Genomic DNA, 20,912 nt, shown 5'->3' with positions numbered 1-20,912 from the left:
TACACATGGGTCCTGTTCAGGATGATGAAACATGGTTAGGAAGGTTTCTGCATGACGGGTTTGTTCAAGGGCCCTCAAACTACACCACAGATGTTCAAGGGCCCTCAAACTACACCACAGATGTTATGCAGCATAGGGAACCTTCATGGTATGTCATTTTGACCCTTAAGTGTGTTTAAAATATACCGTAGTTGGTTTGGTGTCAGTGTTGCACAGTTGTGAGGCTCTTGAACAAGCTCTATGTCCCCACAGTTTGACAAAAATTAAACAACCAATCATTTTTCTCCAAGAAACTAAATAGAAATCATATAATTGAATTGACTACATTTAGAACCGTTTATAAGCAGGTCCTTTTATTCATACAAGTGAATCTCAACATACATGTAAAACTGCACAGAATTGTGTCAGCTATTATAACACTATTAACACTCCTGCTAGGTATTACTTTATTATGTAAATAGTGTAAAAAGTGTAAATGTATGTTTGAATGGTAGCAGGGAGAGATTCCTGGAGAGGAAGAGAGCATGGCTGGAGTTGTTGTATTCAGAGTGTATTTAAGTGCTCTTATAATACACAAAACACAGTCTCTCTCTCTCTCTATTTAACGTGTGTGTGTGTGTGTGTGTGTGTGTGTGTGTGTGTGTGTGTGCGTGTGTGTGTGTGTGTGTGTGTGTGTGTGTTTCTGTCTGTCTGTCTGAATACTATGAGAATCATTGGGGTTTACTTTCTCACTTCTCTTTCATATGATAACATGTGAATGTCTGCCTAACTAGTCATTTCTCTTATCTTTACCACAGGAAACAGTAAAACACTGAATGTACAGAAGAAACTAAGCAGCAAAGCAGTCTAAGATCAGGAGAGGCTGGTGGAGGTAGAAATCAGAGGATGGGCTCGTTGTAAGGTACCACGGAAGGTATCAATGGTAACACGTGTGTTTGATACCAGTCCTTATTCCGTTCCATGCATTACAACCAGCCTGTCCTCTGATTTCTACCTCAACCAGCCTCCCCTGCATCACAGCCTCCAATAGATAACCACACCTCTTCATGCATCTGTACACAGTAGCTCAATAGGTAAACTTTCAAAAACAAAATGTAAATATAATCTGTTGAAAGAGTATGAATAATACACCAGCTGGGATATGAATGAAGTTGGTAGTCAACATGTGTAAAATAGTCCTGTAGTCTCAGAGGAAAGATAGTGTCCTGAAACTGATGTTGACTGTGTTCTGTGACTGATGTTGACTGTGTTCTGTGACTGATGTTGACTGGGTTCTGTGACTGATGTTGACTGTGTTCTGTGACTGATGTTGACTGTGTTCTGTTTCGGGGGAACAAGGTGAATGAAGGACTGTAAAAGAATAAACGTGTGGATGGAGTCTGTTTGTCCAGTGAATTTGTTTCAATGAATGTGTGTTACAGCAATTGATTTCTCTTATACTCCCTAATTATTTCATCATTTGCCTTCCATTTAGTTTTCTTAAAAAAGCTAAATTAATTAATTACAAAAAGGTGAAACAACTCAAAACAAATGAGATGGCAAACGGCCCATTGACAAAAAGAGTTGTCTGCATTTGAAGCATCTAGCACTATTCCAATAGAACGTGTGGTGTTGTCATACACAGATAGTCACACACACACACACACACACACACACACACCCCCACACACACACACCCCACCCACCCACACACACACACACACACACACACCACCACCCCCCCCCCCCCCCACCCCCACACACACATACACACCCCACACACACACACACACACACACACACACACACACACACACACACACACACACACCACTGATGTGGGTCAAGGAGATTGTTCTGACAGAGATAAAGTGAGGGTGGGTTACAAACAGCACGTTCTAGAGTTTTAGATAAGAATGAAAGACGCGCGTCCATGAGTGAAGGATTAGCGACGCGGTGAACGGCCAGAGGGCGGTGGAGAAGAGGTCTTCATGATACCAGTGAAGCAGATCATCAGGACACTTCATTCATTTCATGTACGCAGTATGGTGCTGTACATACAAAGTGATTGGGAAAATAGAATTACATTTATAGAATCAGAATTCAGAATTCAGAAGAATCATCAATTGTATACACACATTTAATAAGACACCATACACAGTATGCTCTGCTAGAAAACAGAAATACGTAAAAACGCTAGAGACCGTTCACAAACATTGTTCATAGAGCAACAAACAGCTCCTAAAGGAAAGTGCATCACATCAGGTACAGGAGACAGCTGGAATGCATGGCTTATTTGACGCCAAATTAACAACAGAGGTTACTAAAATATATATTTCATCAAAATACAAAATGCAAAGTGGAATGTGAGTGTGTTTTACAACATAATAATGAGCGATTTATCCACTTGCACTTTTACCTAATTACCCAAAACTCCCTCACTTTATATGACAATAGGACTTCCTCACTATGCCAGAAGGTGGCGTTGTACCCATTTATGCAGGAACTTAACCACAACTGATTTACTCTGCTAGACTTGGGGATGGACTATGTCGTCCTACCGGCCAAAGGGTTCGGTAGAGGCTGCTCCTATTTCCGTGGCATCAATCGGTCCCTCAACCACACTCCTACGTTTTCAAGTCCTTCATTATAATGGAAACTTGTCCCTGTCAGTGTGGATGATTGATGCGACTCAGTGACAGACAAAGGTTTTGTGATAGTTCATATGAATTCAGCTCCGTTTGTGTTTTCTATTTTAGGAGAGCATACGTTCAATAAGTTCTCTTAATAGTCTGCCGTAGTGGGGCAACGTAAAGGCCCGGGCAAAAGACGCACAAACTAAATATATATATACAGGCTTCTAGGTTGGCCGTCGGTCGTCTCCAGGTGGACTCAAGGCTGCACACTTATCTTACACGTATTGTACTCGTGTCTGTATTTTCTAGGATGATTATGAAGGCTCTGTGTGAACCCATGAGGCTCTAACCCCTAGGCTATATTAGATAACACACTGGCCTCATCTGTCAACGCTCTCCTCTGAAATGACTGGCGTGGCAGGTTTTGTGATAGTATTTGTCCCACTTTTCCCCAATAGAACAGGCAGCCGATTGTTGTTATCTTGTTATACAAACAAATGGGTCAGGCTACTAATCTTGAACTGAACTGTTAAACAGGATACTTGCAAAAGCCAGATTGAAGCGCGTTACATCACAAATACCGGTGTGTGTGGGATGCGTGGGAGTGGCTGAGAGAGAGAGAGAGAGAGAGAGAGAGAGAGAGAGAGAGAGAGAGAGAGAGAGAGAGAGAGAGAGAGAGAGAGAGAGAGAGAGAGAGAGAGAGCATTCTACATCATCTACAGCTGAGCTGCATTCGCACGAAGCGCTTCTCCGCGTCAAACAAAGAGGAGTTTTGTCATCGAAGCAAAACAAAACAAGCCACATTTGTTCCTCTTGTCCGCTGCGTCGTTAACAGGTAAAACATGGTTTCTTTATTTCTTCACAATTCTGCCGGCGTGTCGCGACCTCAATGTATCTGGTGATGAACGGAGGCCTGGTGCACCTGTTCTCCCCGTATTACATTAAAATGTAGCCTAACAATGCAGTCTTTGTTTAAAAGACTAGATTTTATTTGTACTTGGTAACCATATAAATCTTCGTCCCAATTGACACATTGAAATCGTTATAATTAAAAGATATGTTAGGACTGCACGTACGTCCACGTGAAATAGCACTCTGCCGGAATACGATTAAACAAGACAAGGTAACAGCATATCCTATCCTATGAAAAAGCACATATGTTTATTTATTTAAGTTTATTTGAATTCTATGTGAAATCGATGTTTATCAAATGCATTGTCATGATTTGTCTGCTGAGAATGAAGTCAGATTTTATCAGCGCTATTTTGGACAGCATGACCTAAATACTAAATTAAGTCGCCATCGTGCCCACAGAAGGCTGCATGCCTTTAACACGGGGATGACGAGGCTTTAATCAAGAAAATAACTGGTTAAATGAATAAAATCTAATATGCTAATGATCAATGGCCCATGGGCGTCAACCACTGCACCATCGCACACGTCATTCTGTTGTTCGATGACTTGTCTGTGGTTTGACATGTAGTGGGGTGTCGTCTTTTGACCTACTGTAGTGGGGTGTCGTCTTTTGACCTACTGTCGTGGGGTGTCGTCTTTTGACCTACTGTAGTGGGGTGTCGTCTTTTGACCTACTGTCGTGGGGTGTCGTCTTTTGACCTACTGTCGTGGGGTGTCGTCTTTTGACCTACTGTCGTGGGGTGTCGTCTTTTGACCTACTGTAGTGGGGTGTCGTCTTTTGACCTACTGTCGTGGGGTGTCGTCTTTTGACCTACTGTCGTGGGGTGTCGTCTTTTGACCTACTGTCGTGGGGTGTCGTCTTTTGACCTACTGTCGTGGGGTGTCGTCTTTTGACCTACTGTAGTGGGGTGTCGCCTTTTGAGACTCTTCTTTCATTTACATTTTGCCACATAAAAGGATATCAAGAGATACGTAGAAGTGCTTTTGGCTGAAATCGATCAAATCAATCAATCATGTTGCCTGGACCTACTGACTCAATTGGGATCCTAAATGTTGGGCGTATGCTGCTTGGCACACGGGCAGGAACCAACGTGGTCCTGTGAACCTGCTTTAACATGGAGACAATTCACTACATGTCAATTATACGTTTATGTAGATTTCTCAAGTGTATATCCTCAAACTTTATTTGCTGTTTTCTTGATGTCACAGATATAAATTGGTATAATTACTAATAAACACACCTTCCAAATTCCCTTTCAAATCGGTTTTTGTAGATGTTGACTTTCAGATATAGATGTTGAGCAACCCTGTTACTGAAATTAGAATGTTAAGGATGCACCATAGCCTAAAAATAAGATGAAAACAAGTTTAAAATAGCATGGACAGTTACCCTGTATGGCCTTGTTGACTTGAGTGAACCCCCTGCAGATATATTTGAGTGTGGGCACATAATGAACTAAAATAGGCTAGTTCTAGTTATCTTCATAATTGGGCCCAAAGCACTGACCTAGTTCTGTATCTCAAGAAAAATCTACTTATCGTTTTGGCCTATTTGTTCTTGTGCAGTTTGCAAAAAGCCTTTCTTATCTTAACCTGAACTCTGAACTGCCTAGTGGTCAGACCATGGCCTGATTCTTTGTGTTCCTTCATGTTCTCGTCCCCTTCATGGCCACTAGCCTATATATGAACAGATGGTATTGAAAGCAACATGGTGGAAACCAACAACATAATTGTACCCTTTGCATTTACTGGCTCTTGGGAAGAAGGAGAAATGTTTTTTTTATCACTAAATGGAATTGTTATAAGTGGAATTATTGGGTGTCTCCAAAATAACACATTTTTAATTCACGGTCCTCATTCCTCCTTTTTGTATTCAGACAAAACATGAAGAAATCAAGCAGCCAATACGACTCCTTCCTCTTCTGGAGGCAGCCAATCCCGGCCCTGGACCTGTCGGAGCTGGAGGACCTGGGCTTGTCCAACGGTGGCAAGCAGACCAAGAGCAACATGGCCGCCCAGAAGAAGAAAGCCGCCAAGCTCCCCAAGACCAGGAAGCAGCAGGAGGCGGAGGAGGCGGAGCTGCTAGAGTACACCACCTTCAACTACTGGAGGGAGCCCATCATCAGCATCAGCTCCCTCGACTTCAACCTGCTGCTGTGAGGCCCACCCCCTCCCTCCGCCCGCCCCTCCCTCCGCCCCCCCTCCCCCTCCTCACACGGACCCTCCCGGTCTGGATGAACCATGCCTTTTGTCAAGTTTATGGTCAGCGCAAGAAGTACTACTGAGTCTGTATTAGTCTGTAATGTGTGCTGTTTTTGTCTAACCTCAGAATGACACTAAAACGATGAAGGGTAAATATGGAGACAAGCAGGTGATTAGAACTATGAATAAGAGCAGGCGGTTCTGTTGAAGTTCTACACATGTGGACTGTGTGTCCAGCTATCTTAACAATGACACTATTAACACTTCCATCCATCATGGCAGAGACACCTGATGTGAGACGCCAGTCCTCATACACAGACTAGCCTCGTAGTTTGTGCAATAGGTTTGCCACATAATTGTCCTATACTGACGAATCTCCCTGTTTTATTCTGAGACTAAGTGCATACTGACAATTTCAGCCCTTGAAGCTAAAACGGCCAACTGGTTTTTACCAAAACAGAGCTTGGGAGACTCTCTACCTGTGGTAGTCACGAGCAGGAGGCAGTAAAGCTAAGGAACTATAGAACCGTTTTTTTGTACAAGCTCTTAGGGATCCACAAGCATGGCTGTGTCTCCCTCTTTCTTTTGGTTGCCTTTTTGATTTGTTTTGAGACGGTGCCAAATGTCTCAGACTCACCTGATGTTGACTTTATTTATTTATATAGTATGCTGCTTTCAGTCTGCCATGAGCAGGCCTCAACTGAGTGCAATGGCTGAGGGTAAATGAGGTTTCACGAGTTGCAAATTGTTTCCGAAGCAGAGCTGGTCCACTTTAGTCTTTATTTTCTGGATAGTCTGTTTCTGTTTCAATGTCGAGGAAAGAATGGGATGGAAATGTTTATTAGAAGAAAGGAAATGAATGTTTTGAATTGTTATGCTGTGTGTGATGTTGCACATGGTCTTGAAAGTAGATTTCATCCTTGGGAAAGAGATTCCGCATTGAACAGTAAACTTCCAAAAGAGACCCAATGTCTTGACTGTTTTTTAAATAAATGAAACCTTCATAAACATATCTTCTACATATCCACTTACTTTTTGCTCACACTAATAATAATCAACTCAGAGACTTGTTTTTGTGTAGATCTCATAACACACACTAGGATTAATCTATAGCATATCATTGTGTGACCCAACCTGCTTTGAGTTTAGCTCTGGTACAGGGTGTCCTACTACCGCCCTGTTCCATTCAATACAACACTAAACTATGTGGCCTTGTCTGTCTGTCTGTCTGCCTGTCTGTCTGTCTCTCTGCCTGCCTGTCTGTCTGTCTGTCTGCCTGTCTGGCGTTTAGTGACTGGTGTCATTATACTTTGGCTACAAGTCAAGTCGTGTTTATTTGTCATTACACTGAACACCAGTTCACAACGCAACGAAACGCCTGAAGCAGAGCAGCTCTACAACATCAACCAACAATGGAATGTAACAAGGATAATAGATACAATATAAACAGTAAGAATAATAAAACAGTATTATATATAGTAGAATATAATAAAATAAAATATATAGCATTATTATAGCAGCAGGAGAGGGAGTAGAGTGTTGCTGAGCAGGAGGGGGGGTGGGGGTAGAGTCGGGGGGTGGGGGTGGGGTCGGGGGGTGGGGGTAGAGTCGGGGGGTGGGGGTAGGGTCGGGGGTGGAGAGAGAGAAGGAGCCGGAGGTGTGTTCCTGGGGGCAGTCTCATTTCTCCAAAGTACCATCTGGGCACTTTCACTGCGACCATTTTTGAGTTTAGAATATGGAGTCAGGTGGTCAGTGCACTGGACTGCCCTGCACTGACCATGTGACTCCTCCCAACCCAAACAATGGTAGCGCTGAACCAAAGGACTCAGATTGCCTTTCATTTCGTATTTTGGAGAAATAAGACGCAGGTGGAGAATAGTTCATCAGCACTCTAGCAACACCTTTACTTTAGTGAGTCACAAAAGTACACTGAAACCAGTCATTGTTTTCTGTGGGTTTCTTTATAGAGCAAACGGGAGACGGGAATCAAGTTTAGTCATAATATATGCCATTTAGCTGACGCTTTTACCCAAAGCGACTTACATTGCAGTGAGAGCATACATTTCAGTATATATGGTCCCAGCAGGGATCAAACCCACAACCTAAGTGTTGTTAGCGCCGTGCTCTACCAACTGAGCCAGAGGACCATAGTCATGTTTATTGATATTAGGCAGGTCACCTTACTTCATCACGTCACCAGTACAACACACTGTGGCGGATTCATCTGACCAACAGTCACTAAACAGAACAGACAGACAGAAACGAGGTCATGGAACGGTGTACTGAATGGAACAAGGCCGTCGTGGGTAGGCTGTGGGCCCAGTGCCAGCGAGCTGCACAGACTCCCTGGACCACAACTGCTTTGAGCGATTCAGAAAACACTGACATTCAACCTGGGGATAGTTTGCGCTTTTAACATTTTCTAGTTCTAAAACACACAAATCTGAAAGTGTTGTTACTGGAGTTTAAGTAGTTTGTATTCATTAGAATCATAACGGTCCTTATTTCTGTTGGAGCACATAGCAGACATTATGATGGTATGAAATGATTTGGACCTAAAAGGTGTGTCCTGTTCAATGGTGTATGGGCCTTATTTGACACTAATCAATCAATTACTGATCTAATCAATCATTACTGTCTCTGTCATATGTATTATCAATGGTCCTCGTAGGAAAAGTCCTGATGAGTTTACAAGGTACCAAAAATGCACACAGACAGACACACACACACACACATATACATATATATATACATATATATATACATACACATACATATAAACAATTGACACTCATTTAAAACAGACCTATACAAGTAGAACTGCCTAGACTGCAGCTTTTAAGAACACCCCTGATAAATATAACCATTGCTATATATTATTTTTATTCAGAGATAAAAACATTGTTCACATTTCTGAGTTTATAAAAATCTGAGTTCAATAAACAAGTAACAGTCGTTCTGGGGAATTAATAACATAAAATAAGGTCCTTTGACCCAATTCAACACTGTCCTCCATCATACTGGACATCGACTTCTACTGGGAACTACATTTAAATGACGCTCCTTCTCAAATGTCTTCAACTTTGTCTCAAATGTCCAACTTTTCTGGATTCAAATAAAAACGCACAATGAACACACCGCCTGCAGCCGTAAGTCATGCCTGAGTTTGAAACAAACACTTCTCACTTAAGTGTCTTCTTACACAACACGCACAAGGCAGATAAAACGGAATTTTCCCTCGCAAACATCGTTGGTCATGCTAGCTGGGTGAGTTGTGGAGAAGTCCCGTCCACCGACCGAGCGACCGACCTGGGGTCAGTGGTGCCGAGGCGGTGTGAGGGAGGGAGGACGCGGGAGGACGGGGGCTGCCGCCGCTGGCTGTTCTCAGAACGGCCTGGCCACTTTCTCCAACTTGTACGCCCGCCCATAAGGGGGTTAAAAAGGCTTGGTTTCCACCTCCGGTGTCGAGTGGCCGCCATCTTTCTATCCGTTCAAATACAAAAATAATATTTATTTTCATTAAGTTAGGTGAGGTGAACGGAGCACATAGTTGGGTACGGATAAGAGACTTTATGTGAACAGTGCCGAGGAACATTCATTTGACGCCTTCTCGAGGTAAGGCCTCCACACCTAACACGACTCTGGCTGGGTCAAACATCAGCGAACTGACACACACACACACACACGCTAGCCAGCTAGCTCGGTAGCTACCAGCCGAACGGTCGCTGTTATTAAAGTTGACCGGCCGGTAACTACGGACTGTCCGCCGTCCGTCCGGCGGCGCGGCGGCTCACAACCAGACGCGTTGAGTTGTGCGAAAATTAATCGCCAACTCGTTCAGAAAGACGCGCGTACAATAGTTCGCGTAACTTTAGCTAACGCGTTAGCATTTCACAACAAGCTACATGGTATAGATAACAAACCTGGCGTCCTTATGCTCATAGCAGGACACGGTAAGTACTTACTCGCGTAGGTTACGTTGCTATGTATTGCTAGGACTGTTAAATAAACGAGTAGAGGGTAGAATAAAGTATAAAAACAGGAATACATCGCGCCAAAGCATTGATGAGGCTTGTGACAAAGAATGCTGTTAACCGGATGTGGAAGTAGTTTTTTTTGCTCTTGGTGTAAAATAGGAATTTCTCTCCTGACTTCCCCCGGAAAACCAACAACTTAATATCAAACAGTTTCCTGTCCTGTGAATAAATGTTGACGGGGCTTTATTAGATTGTTGTGATCGTGTTGAAGGAATCCCAGCCACATGGCCGCCTCTTGTTGGTTTTCCCACCTGCGAGGCTCATAAGATGGCTCCTCCACACCAGGCTTTTCGCCCTGATCTCAGCCTCATGTGTTCCACTGACTGTGGTCTTCGGTGGTAGCGGTTAGCCAGTCGAAATGATTTGGTCATTAATTTATTTATTTTATGTGATTTATCTATCACAACAGTGGTAGCGAACTTGTTCCAAACTAGTTTTAGTAGCCGTGACTGAGCTTTAACATGTTCCTTCTCTAGCTGGGAGCCTGTTCGCTGCACTAGTTGCTCAGACAGACACACTGCGTCATTGTGATCAACCTCTGCCTCCCGACCCGATCCATAGGGTTGGGGACATTCAGTCGTTCCACGATGGCCGTAGACTAAATAAATACCTAAATATATGTACATATTTTTTTAAAAATCCATTATGCCCAAGTGACAACATCCAATTGCCAGTGTTACAGAACTATAACATAGATTAAAGTTTTATGTCGAGATAAAAGTTACGCTCAAGAAGTGGCGCTTTGGTCCAGGTACGACTGTTACGACCAGTAACGTCTATTGCCTGTCTCGGGTTTTTCTTTATTGTCTGGCTTCAGTATATTTTTGTAACTCACAAAAGTGAAGATGTTACTAGAGTGCTGAGCAACTCTTTTCTCCGTGCGTCATTTCTCCAAAATACGAAACAAACGACAATTAATCTGCTTTGTTTACCGCCACCATTTTTTGTGTTAATTTTTAAACCGGGTTTTAAAGGGATGGTTCAGCCTATTTTCATGTTTAGGTGAAATATTCTTCTGCCCTGAGTTGTCCTCATGGGCCGGTAGAGCGGAGCTCACAACTGTATGTATGGAGAGTTCAGCCATAGATCCTCCCAGAGTGACGTTCCACGGTGGACACACCCCTCTACTGGGGTACGGAAGTGCGGTTTCCACTGGGGTTTTCCACTGGGGTACAATCGTCTTTGAACTATAATGCAAGTGATTGATGGTGATGACTGCTAACTATGTTGATAATGACATCCCAAAGCCATGAAAACGTTTAAAACAGCCAATGTCAAAAGTGGCAAACGGTAAGATATTTCTAGTGGGGTCACTGCGGAAACTTGACTTCTGTACCCCAGTAGAGTGACTTAAGATTTCCAGGATTTTAAAACTTCCGGCTTCAGTCCCTATTGATGATGCCCACTGCACACCTGCCAGATTAGTTGCCTCCACCCTCAGTGGACGGAACTGGAGGTGGAAGTGAATTAGTTGGAACTGGTGGCTCCTAATTAGATTAAGCTACAACAACAGCCTTGTAATGACTGACATTTTTGGGCTTCAAATCAAATTTGAATGGTCATTTACACAATATACAAGATACAATGTAATGAAATGCTTCAGGGTAACTCCTCAACAACGCAGCAATCAGACAATATCAGTATCAATTTGCAGCAATGTCATAATAACAATAAGGAAACAATAATAATAATGGCAAAACAATGGCAATAGCATAATACATAATACACAGCTGTATAAAAATGATAGGCCACAGTTACATTCAAAATGTGCTGGTGCAGTTGTTGGCATTTCCAAAATCGCCTGATAATGCAACAGCAAACGTGCTGACTCATGTCAGGCTTACCTCACTCATCTCACCCAGTATACTTCAACAGGCACTCACATGTATGCAGACACAATATGGACAAATGCTTTAATCCTCGGTCTTCTCTGTTAGATGTCGCTGGTGGACTTGGGGAAGCGGCTACTTGAGGCTGCACGGAAAGGCCAGGATGATGAGGTCAGGACGCTCATGGCCAACGGGGCGCCCTTCACCACAGACTGGGTAGCTAACGACTCCACTGTGACTCTAAAGCTCACCAGTACATCACCAGTACATCACCTTAAAAAACAGTTCCCACTCCAGGGTCATCATGGTGGGTTTTGGGGCAAAACAAAAACACATTTATTAATGTTTATAGAATAAATTAAGTGTGTGTGTGTGTTCGTTCAGCTGGGCACGTCTCCGCTCCACCTGGCCGCCCAGCACGGACACTACTCCACGGCCGAGGTGCTGCTCCGGGCAGGCGTCAGCAGGGACGCCCGAACCAAGGTGGACAGGACCCCGCTGCATATGGCCGCGGCCGAGGGCCACACGGTCATTGTGGAACTATTAGTCAAGGTGCCGTCTTTAAAAAGGTTTCAGTTTTAACTCATTCAGCGCCGAGGGTGAATAAAGACACCCAAATTGGCAACATTCTAGAGTGCCACGGGTGACTTTATTCACCAAAAATGCATATATTTATATAAAATAAGCATTAAAATTAAGTATTTTAAGAAGTATTTTATATAAATAATAATTATAAATTATGATGCTTCATTTTGTGGCCAATCAGAGTGTTGTTGCTGGGTAAACACCACATAGAACACTTGGCATTCTGGGTGGTGAGTGTTCCGGAACTCTTTGGCAGTTGGTGGGTTAAAAGGTTTTAGTTTTTAATGAGCTCCAATTTGATTCAGCAAATAGTGCTGAGCAGAGCGTCAAAACCAAACATATTAACACAATAAGTACACTTGATGGGAGAACGGTAGAGAATTGTGAGACCTGTGGCCTGGGGTGGTCCAGTGGTATACCACCACAGCCTACAGTGCACACACATGCCCATGCCGGCATGGGTTAGAATCCGGCCCTGCTGACATACCCTCTCTTCCTTAATTTCCTCAGTCTCCACTGTCTCTATGAAAAAAAAAAAAAAAAAAAAAAAGGGAAGAAGAAGAGTAACCGAAGAACCAGTGTCTAAACCTCTGGCCTTCTCTCCTCTCCAACCTCTGCAGAGCGGGGCGGACATTAACGCCAAAGACATGCTGAAGATGACCGCCCTCCACTGGGCCGCTCAGCACAGCCACCACCGGGTCGCAGAGACGCTGGTCAGGCACGGGGCGGACGTCCACTCCCTCAGCAAGTTCGACAAGACGCCGTTCGACATCGCCGCAGACATCCACAACGCAGACCTGATGATCTTGTTGTCGGTGAGGGTCGTTGTGTACAGAATTAACCTTTTTCTTCTTTCTCTTCAGAAAGAATTGTAATAATATGCTCCGGAGGAAACATTTTGCTGTTCTTTAGCCAGATACGGATGTTTTTGTGCGTGTTAGATACCTTAGATAACTCACTACTAAGTTGTATGAGCGACCTAACTTTCCTTGGTTTGCAGTGAGTCAGTTGAACCCTCGCAACGAAGAACCATATCTCCATTTTGGTACATTTTGATGGTGTGACATATTTCTAGTGGTACAGTCAATGTGGATCATCCAGAGTATACAGACCATAAGTACACAACATGTACGATTTATTCTAGTTAAAGTTTAGATCTCCTGAATTTGAAAACGGCACATGCATGGTTCTTCGTTGCAAGGGTTGAATTGTTGTAGATTGTTATATACTCTGCTGACTTCCAACATGTTTGTGTCCTCAGGAGGGCATGCAGAACCAGGTGAATGTGAACGTAGATGCAGGGAGCCAGGCCCAGCCTCAGTTCATCATCCAGGGCATCCCAGGGCTCCAGGGAGGGGTGGTGAACCTGGCAGACCTCATCAACAACGCTACCAAGGCCAACTCAGGTAACGGGTTCATACACAGTTTTTCTAACCAGACAAAAGCCACTGCTACCAATAGGCTCATCACACACGGGGTTAGTGAACAACAAAGGTGTGTAAAATCTCTCTCTCTGTCTCATGTCTCTCTCTCTCTCATGTCTCTCTCTCTCTCTGTCTCTCCCCCTTCACAGGTGACACGGAGGAGGCCATAGCCGCCAATGCTCTGGACCCCAACAGCATCCAGCACGTGGTGAACGAGGGGGGTCAAAGGGTCATCACCATAGTGACCGACCAGCACGGGAACTTGCAGACGGGCGGCCTGGGCCAGCCGTTCTTCGTCACCATGCAGCACGGCCAGCAGAGTAAGAACATTGTACATCCACGTGAAACGTCACGTCGTCGCAAAAACAGTCGCCCCCGCAATCCGACTCGCTCCGAACCGAGCCTCGAACTTGCGACCTCTGGCTTGCCAACACACTCGATCGTCTCCTCCGAAATACACGACGTGAACCAGCTACGCTATCGAAAAGCTAGCAATTCAACAGTGGGGGTGTTTGAACTTGAGGAGTGAATTCGGTTACGCACGCAACAATCTCGTGAATCCAGCCGCCTTTTAGGTGTTGACAGGATTTGAAAGGACTGTATGGGAGGGAACCTTGAATGTTAGTGTAGGGAACCGTTGAGGTGGATTCAACGTTGTGTACGCCCGACCCGAACAAGAGTCCGAGTTACCATGGCAACTAAGAGCAAAACCGCCGTCGGTATCCTCTGTAGACTTCACTTTTTATGGGAGACGACACGCAGCGCCTTGGAATCGGGGAAAGTTGCCAGCGTCGCGCAGCATGTCTCTCTTCCTCCCTGTTCGGCAGCCACAGCCTCGGTCGTTTAACTGCTGGGAACGGTTGGCGCTTCTGAACGCAGCGTGAGAAAGAACACAGTGTTTGGCATTTAACATTAAAGCGTTGTTGGCAAAACTTTAGGATTTTAGAAGGTTGAGTCCCAATTGTCTATTGGCAAAGATAGAAGCAGTATCATGATCTCCTCAAATCCATTTTATTTATTTATTTTTTTACATTGTTTTATGTTGTCTTCATTGATCTGACCCTGCTGCTGTTGTTGTTGATTTGCAGTGTTGGCGGTACCAGCCAGTCAGGTTACAGAAGAGGTAGTTGAAGAAGAACCCCAGCCACCCCCCGCCCGCAAGAGGAAACTGGAGGCCTCGTCCAATCACACAGAGGCAGGAGACACGGTCAGTATGGCCACGTCTCGGATCGAGATCTGGAATGACTTTATTGAACTGACGAGGCACCACTGTAGAGACATGCTCTGACACAAGCCAGATATTGTGTTTTATCCTTCTTAGATGTTGCTGTAGGGAAGATTGTGTATCTGGGGAGGCTGGTGCAGGTAGAAATCAGACGACAGGCTCATTGTAATGCATGGAACGGCATGAGGAATGGTATCAAGCACATGTAAAAACCTGCATCCTGATCTAAATTCTCTCTCCTTTTCTGTCTTTGTCTTTCCATCCCTCCCTCCCTCCCTCCATCCAGGAGATGTTGCAGAAGCAGCTCCAGGAGGCCAACCGAAAGGCTCAGGAGTATCGTCAGCAGCTTTTCCACAAGGAGCAGGAGGCCGAGCAGTACCGCATGAGGCTGGAGGCCATGGCCCACAGCCAGACCAACGGCACCACCGAGCAGGAGGAGGTGGTGGGGGGCGAGGAGGAGGAGGAGGAGGTGGAGGAAGAGGAGGAGGAGGATGAGGTGCAGGAGGAGGTGCAGGAGGAGGGGGCACAGGTAGAGACTTCCAGCGGAGAGGAGATGATGGTTCTCCAAGAGGGAGCCATCATCATCAAGACGGAGGAGGAGCTGGACTCTGTCGAGGAGAGGGTCACCCTAGTGGAGGCCGCCCCCTCCCACACAGAGGTGATCACATAATGATGGACAGATGGACGGATGGAAGGAGAGATGGACACGGACTCTGGCGCCGAATGGACAGCCTACCAGCGTTTTCATACCTCTTTTCTTCTTCTATTATTTTTTTGCCCCCCCCCCCCCCTTTTTTCTTGCCATTGTTTTATTTTGTATGATATGTAGTTACTAGTCTTGTCCCTTTTTCTTATTATGTTTATTTCCTTTGGTCTTCAGTTCTTGATAAGTAGCGAAGACAGGATGCGGGTCACAGGGAGCGGGAAAGGGACCGGCTTGACCTGTGACCTGTCAACGGTGCCTGGAAACATCTGTATTACCGGGGAGGGAAGAGAGACTGGGTACTGCATCTGTGGTGCATGGTAGACATCTTGTTTTTTAACTCACCAACTGCCAAAGAGGTCCGGAACACTCCCCACCCGGAGTGCCAAGTGTTCTATGTGGTGTTTACCTAGCAACAACACTTTGATTGGCTACAAAATGAAGCATCGTCATTTGTGCTTTTTTTTGGTGAATAAAGTCACCCGTGGCACTCTAAAGTCGCCCAAATCGTCAACATTCTGTTCACCCTCGGTACTAGATGAGTTAAGGCACAAATGACATACTTGGATGGCACCGCATTCTTTGTGACCTAAATCTGAGGTTCATTCGATGTCTTCGTTACTGATGGACAGGTCTGTGAGGAGAGGACTTTGTTGTTTCCCGTACGGTCTCAAAATCCATTGTCTGTTTCACCTACCCATCAGGGGCTCCATTGCAATGCACATTGTATTCAAGAATCCCACTGTGATTTCAAAAGAAGCTATTTATTGTTTTGTTTTTTCATGTCCCCTAGCCCTTTTGACAGTGGCACCTTTCAGGACACGATACAGGGTATAGAGTTTGGCTCCAGCCGCCCACAGCATGTAATGAGTCGTCTCTAAGTTGTGACAAGTGTTTTGACTTTCACTTCACTCTTGTGCGACGACCACACTAGCTTTGTCCCGGTGGGAGGCTGGAGGACGGGCTCGTTGTAAGGAATGGAATGAGGGATGGTATCAGTGTTTGGTGTCTCCCCTAGCTTCGTCCTCTGTGGTTGTCATCGCCACCTCTTCCATAGTGACAGTGATTATGGGTTTACTTGTGAAAGCCAACACCCTCCAGCCGACATGATGACCTCCCTGCTGTGAAGCCCCAACAGCTATAATCACTAGACCTGCTATCCGAAGCCAGAGACCGACAAACAATTGTCAGATTAGCTTGCAATGTCCTTCTGACATTGACTCCTTACTATGTTACATTCATCGTATTTACTGCATACTGTGAGCCCAAACTTTTTGGTTTTAGTGTTCTTCCAAACTGAATGGGAATGATGACAGACAACCCTTGACAACTTCAGGGTTGACAGTCACCGTTGTCTTGACACATTAGAACCATCCATCCAGCTTCATTCAGGTGTAAACGCAAAAGCAGATCTCGCTAACCCCGTACTCGCATAGCCTCTGCTACCGATTCCGTGGCAGTTGAAACGGAGCGCGCTTTAGGCAGTGACGCGTCACACCGGCCACAGGACCAGCACGTCAGTCAAGCGAAGTCGCACTGCTGAAATTAAATTCTATTTTATACTTCTGAGACTATTTCAAGCTTTTCTGGCCCTGTTTTTAATATTCTTGTGTAACGGACTAAAACGCGAAGCTTGCTCTCCTGTCTCCTGATTGGCTGGAGTACCTTTCCTCAGGCCTACCACCCTCCCTTCCACCCTCACCGTGCGAACTCAGCCCCATCTTCTCCTTGTTTCTGGAAGTCAATATTCCTCAGGAATATGATAGTTATTTTTTTATAAACTCTGCAAACCTTTTTTTTGTACATATAAAATGGTATTTTTGTAAGTGTGTCTGAATTCTTTGGGATATAGACTGCCTATATATCTGAAATATAAGCACGTTGCCCATTTAGCTTAGCCTCTCTTTTGCCAGATTGTATAGGTGAACATATATGCACCAAATGATTAAATAATTACCATGTACTAGATTTGATGTGGTTATACTGTAGATATACCTGTCACTTCTCTGCTCCTCCCACAGGAATGGCCATTAATGAGTGGAATTTGCTTGCCTTGATTAAAAACTATGAACACTTGTCTTTTACAATTTCACACCAGGTATCTGGCACACGCTTTTGAGTGTTTGTTGACGACAAAGACTTCACATTGACTTTCAGCACAGTGGCCATGTCCTGCTTTGTTTATGCGTAATACCTCATATTCACCAGCAGGTGGCACTACACTTTAATGAATTAGCTTTGTCTGTGAAAGGAAATGGAGCAGGAATAAACCCTCAATCTATTTGTTTGCTATTAATACAGGCAGAGTCTGAAGTGTACAGTAACATTGATGCTTTATTAAACACATTCCTTTTTATAATTCGTGTATTGGCTTGACCCCTCCTTTACACAAAGTGTGGTTTAAACTGTAGGGTGAGATGATGGAAAATAAAAGCAAGCCAGGGTTGCCCTTGAACTCCACTTGTGTTTGTTGTTTGAGATCTTGAGTGCTACCCTAGTGATATGGGGCTAGATGATGTGTCTCTCCATTTCACTTGTGAAGGTTGAAAACGTATCAAGTCAGGGTCACTGTGGTGCTTAGCTCGCTGGGAGAATCCGCCTTGTGTCAGACCAAGAGAAAGCCTGCCCTGAGATCAGAGAGCCCTCGGACACCATGGCCCTTGTGGTCCCATTTTCAACTTGCTCCTGTGTTCTGTTTAACTGTTTAAATGGGGTTTCAAACTCATGGCTTTCCAGTGTGGGTAATTCTAAACGTAAAGCTGTAGACTGCCTTTAGTCCTCTTTGAGCGTCCCACCAAAGCATCTAAGTCGGTCTGTTTTTTCAGGTAACTGGTAAGAAATGCCAGTTGGATTTCTCTATTGGGATGCAATAGTGTTTTTACATGATGGCAAAAGACTCCAAAATCATATCCCTCTTTGAAACCAATGGAACACTATCAGGGACCGACCTTTTGAGGAGCCAAGCATCAATGATATTGATATTTCCACCAAAATGGAATTGTGTAAAGAAAAATGTATGATTTGTATACCTTTTCTGTGTTTTTTTTTTTATTGCAAGAGAAAAATGTATGGACTTGTATCAAATAAATGCAATGCAAATCTAAACTCGTTGATAAAATAGTTTTATTCTGTTTCTTTGTCCTTGTAGCCAAATGTGGGTTACAGTACAACAATATCCCGTAAGGTTTTGTATGCCACTGAAAGCCAAGTTATTCCTGGATGCTGTAACACTTTGCCCCTGCTTCTTTTGGACTAACCTCATGCATTCTTTATTTACTGTGATGATTCACCAGTTTTAAGGCAGGGAGGAGAGGAGGGGTGATGGGAAATGGGAAATTAAAATCACTCTTCTGAACAAAGGTTGTCTGGGAGTTCTGCAATCAGATCCCTCAAACATAACCTGTCATCGTTATGAGGTCACAAAGCCAAACGGCACAGGCGTGCAGTAATAACAAGCTGCTGGAGTGATTGCATCACAATCAAAGAATACCATGACAGCCAAGCTGGGGACAGAGGTCCTTCAAATGTGTTCCTAAGACAGACGATTCTGTTTTAATTTGATTATTAATTTGATTATTGTTTACTTTATCTCCTTGTCATGTGTAGTATGTTATTCTGAACTATGATCTGAGCATATCCACACAACACTTCAAGGTGTTAACTATGAAATGCCATCCTGCTTCTGCATCCGATCATTACATTTCTAATGTTATAAGCAGTTTTGTTTGGGTCTGGTTTTTGGTGGAAATTAGTCAAATGTCGGTGTAAAGCTTAAGAGGTTAACATACATCCTATCATCAGACCTGTGTCCTCACTCTGATCAGAGTATAGCACTCCCAGGACCTCTATTCAATGTTAGTTTTCTGAATCTGTGAACAACATAATTGTTTTCTTAATTTCACCGTCATGTCTAAATCTTCTTAATCTTCTTAATGTCTAAATCTTCTTAATTAATTAAACTGTGAAAAGTTAGTCTTAATTCCGTTGATGGCTCTTAGTCCGCATGTACACTGTGTCCCAAAGGGAGTACATCACAGAATGAAAAGGATTAGATTAAAAATAATTGTGTTCCTCTTGTTTATTTATCACTTAATTGTTGGTACATTAAGATTAAATCATTTCACACATAGAGATGTAGAGTCTTGTTATGGTAGCGGATAAAGGTAAAGATGGAGCCCAAAACGGTCAGCATTGTTCTGTCATATAACAGATGGTTTTTAATCCGTTTGAAAAGGGTGAGGCAAGTTTCTCTCTCACATTCAGCTGGCGTCTGTGGCGTGCTGAACTCCGTCACGACCCAACATGCTGTGAGCAACAGAAAACAACAACAACAGAAAAAGTCATGTTTGATTCACGAGGAAACTTTATTTCTGTACAAAACAAGAACAACTTTTGTAAAAGAGATTGCAGATTAAACAATATAGGCGGGACCATCGTACATAAACAGCAGATTTATACTAACAGGAGTTTACTGGTTAACTTTAGACTAAAACATAGAGACAATATGTATATACCAGGGGGAGGCTGGTGGAGGTAGAAATCGGAGGACGGGCTCGTTGTAATGCATGGAACGGTATCAAACACAAACACAGGTCGTTGATACCGTTCCTCATTCCGTTCCATGCATTACAATGAGCCCGTCCTCCGATTTCTACCTCCACCAGCCTCTGCATTTTGTAACTCTGCACAGAACAGAAAGAACTTGAACCTGAAGTACAGTACCTTAACCACTCTCCGAATGTGGGTCAAAACATTTGCATCAAGAATTATGAATTATATGGAACAGTGTCACAAAGGAAATACAACTAACATTGCAAATACAATATACACTCTCACAAAAGTTATATGTCATGTCATGTTATCTTAGAATGTTATGTTATGTTATGTTATGTTATCTTAGAATGTTATGTTATGTTATGTTATCTTAGAATGTTATGTTATAAGTTACCCAAGCTAGAATTCATTGCCACAACATAGAGTAATAAAACATGTGAAAGGTTTCTGCACTGTCCTGTTTATGGGGGCCACCCAATGGTCAACAACACTACAAGTGTGTGGGCAGTGAGTGACTTGTTGAAGACATTTTTGCATTTGAGCAAATTTTAAGTGTCATAGTAAAGGGTCTGAATACTTGTGTACATGAGGTATTTCTGTATTTCAAATCTGCAAACATTTCTAAAAATGTGTTTTCGCTTTGTCATTATGAGGTATTGTGTGTGGATTGATGGCAAAAAAAAAATCAGTTTAATCCATTTTAAATTGAGTCTATAACAAAATGTGGAAAAAGTGAAGGGGTCTGAATACTTTCTGAAGCCACTGTATTTAGAGTGGCAGATATCAGCACCGAAGGGATTAAAAGCAGAGAAAGAATTATTAT

The 20,912-nt window shown here is 43.7% G+C and overlaps 2 protein-coding genes across 4 annotated transcripts; both read left to right on the top strand.

Moving 5' to 3' along the window:
* Positions 1-3,303: 3,303 nt before the first annotated feature.
* mllt11 (MLLT11 transcription factor 7 cofactor) lies at positions 3,304-6,742 on the top strand. The gene is made up of 2 exons (XM_083681243.1): positions 3,304-3,450; positions 5,408-6,742. The coding sequence occupies exon 2, from the start codon at positions 5,415-5,417 to the stop codon at positions 5,688-5,690; it is 276 nt and encodes a 91-aa protein (XP_083537369.1). The 5' UTR covers positions 3,304-3,450; positions 5,408-5,414; the 3' UTR covers positions 5,691-6,742.
* Positions 6,743-7,717: 975 nt separating this feature from the next.
* Positions 7,718-18,643, top strand: gabpb2a (GA binding protein transcription factor subunit beta 2a). Of its 3 annotated transcripts, none has more exons than XM_083680757.1 (8): positions 7,718-9,347; positions 11,707-11,814; positions 11,983-12,150; positions 12,804-12,998; positions 13,445-13,589; positions 13,757-13,927; positions 14,696-14,814; positions 15,119-18,643. In XM_083680757.1, the coding sequence occupies exons 2-8, from the start codon at positions 11,707-11,709 to the stop codon at positions 15,500-15,502; spliced, it is 1,290 nt and encodes a 429-aa protein (XP_083536883.1). In that variant the 5' UTR covers positions 7,718-9,347; the 3' UTR covers positions 15,503-18,643. The 3 variants fall into 3 exon arrangements, with proteins under 3 accessions (XP_083536883.1, XP_083536884.1, XP_083536885.1); XM_083680758.1 differs by having other exon boundaries at positions 7,718-9,685; XM_083680759.1 differs by lacking the exon at positions 7,718-9,347 and having other exon boundaries at positions 11,810-11,905.
* Positions 18,644-20,912: the final 2,269 nt, after the last annotated feature.

The sequence above is a fragment of the Argentina silus genome, assembly GCF_951799395.1.
Source record: "Argentina silus genome assembly, chromosome: 11".
Classification (NCBI taxonomy): Eukaryota; Metazoa; Chordata; class Actinopteri; order Argentiniformes; family Argentinidae; genus Argentina; species Argentina silus.
Note: the sequence above shows the minus strand (reverse complement) of the source record. Positions and strands in the feature narration are given on the sequence as shown.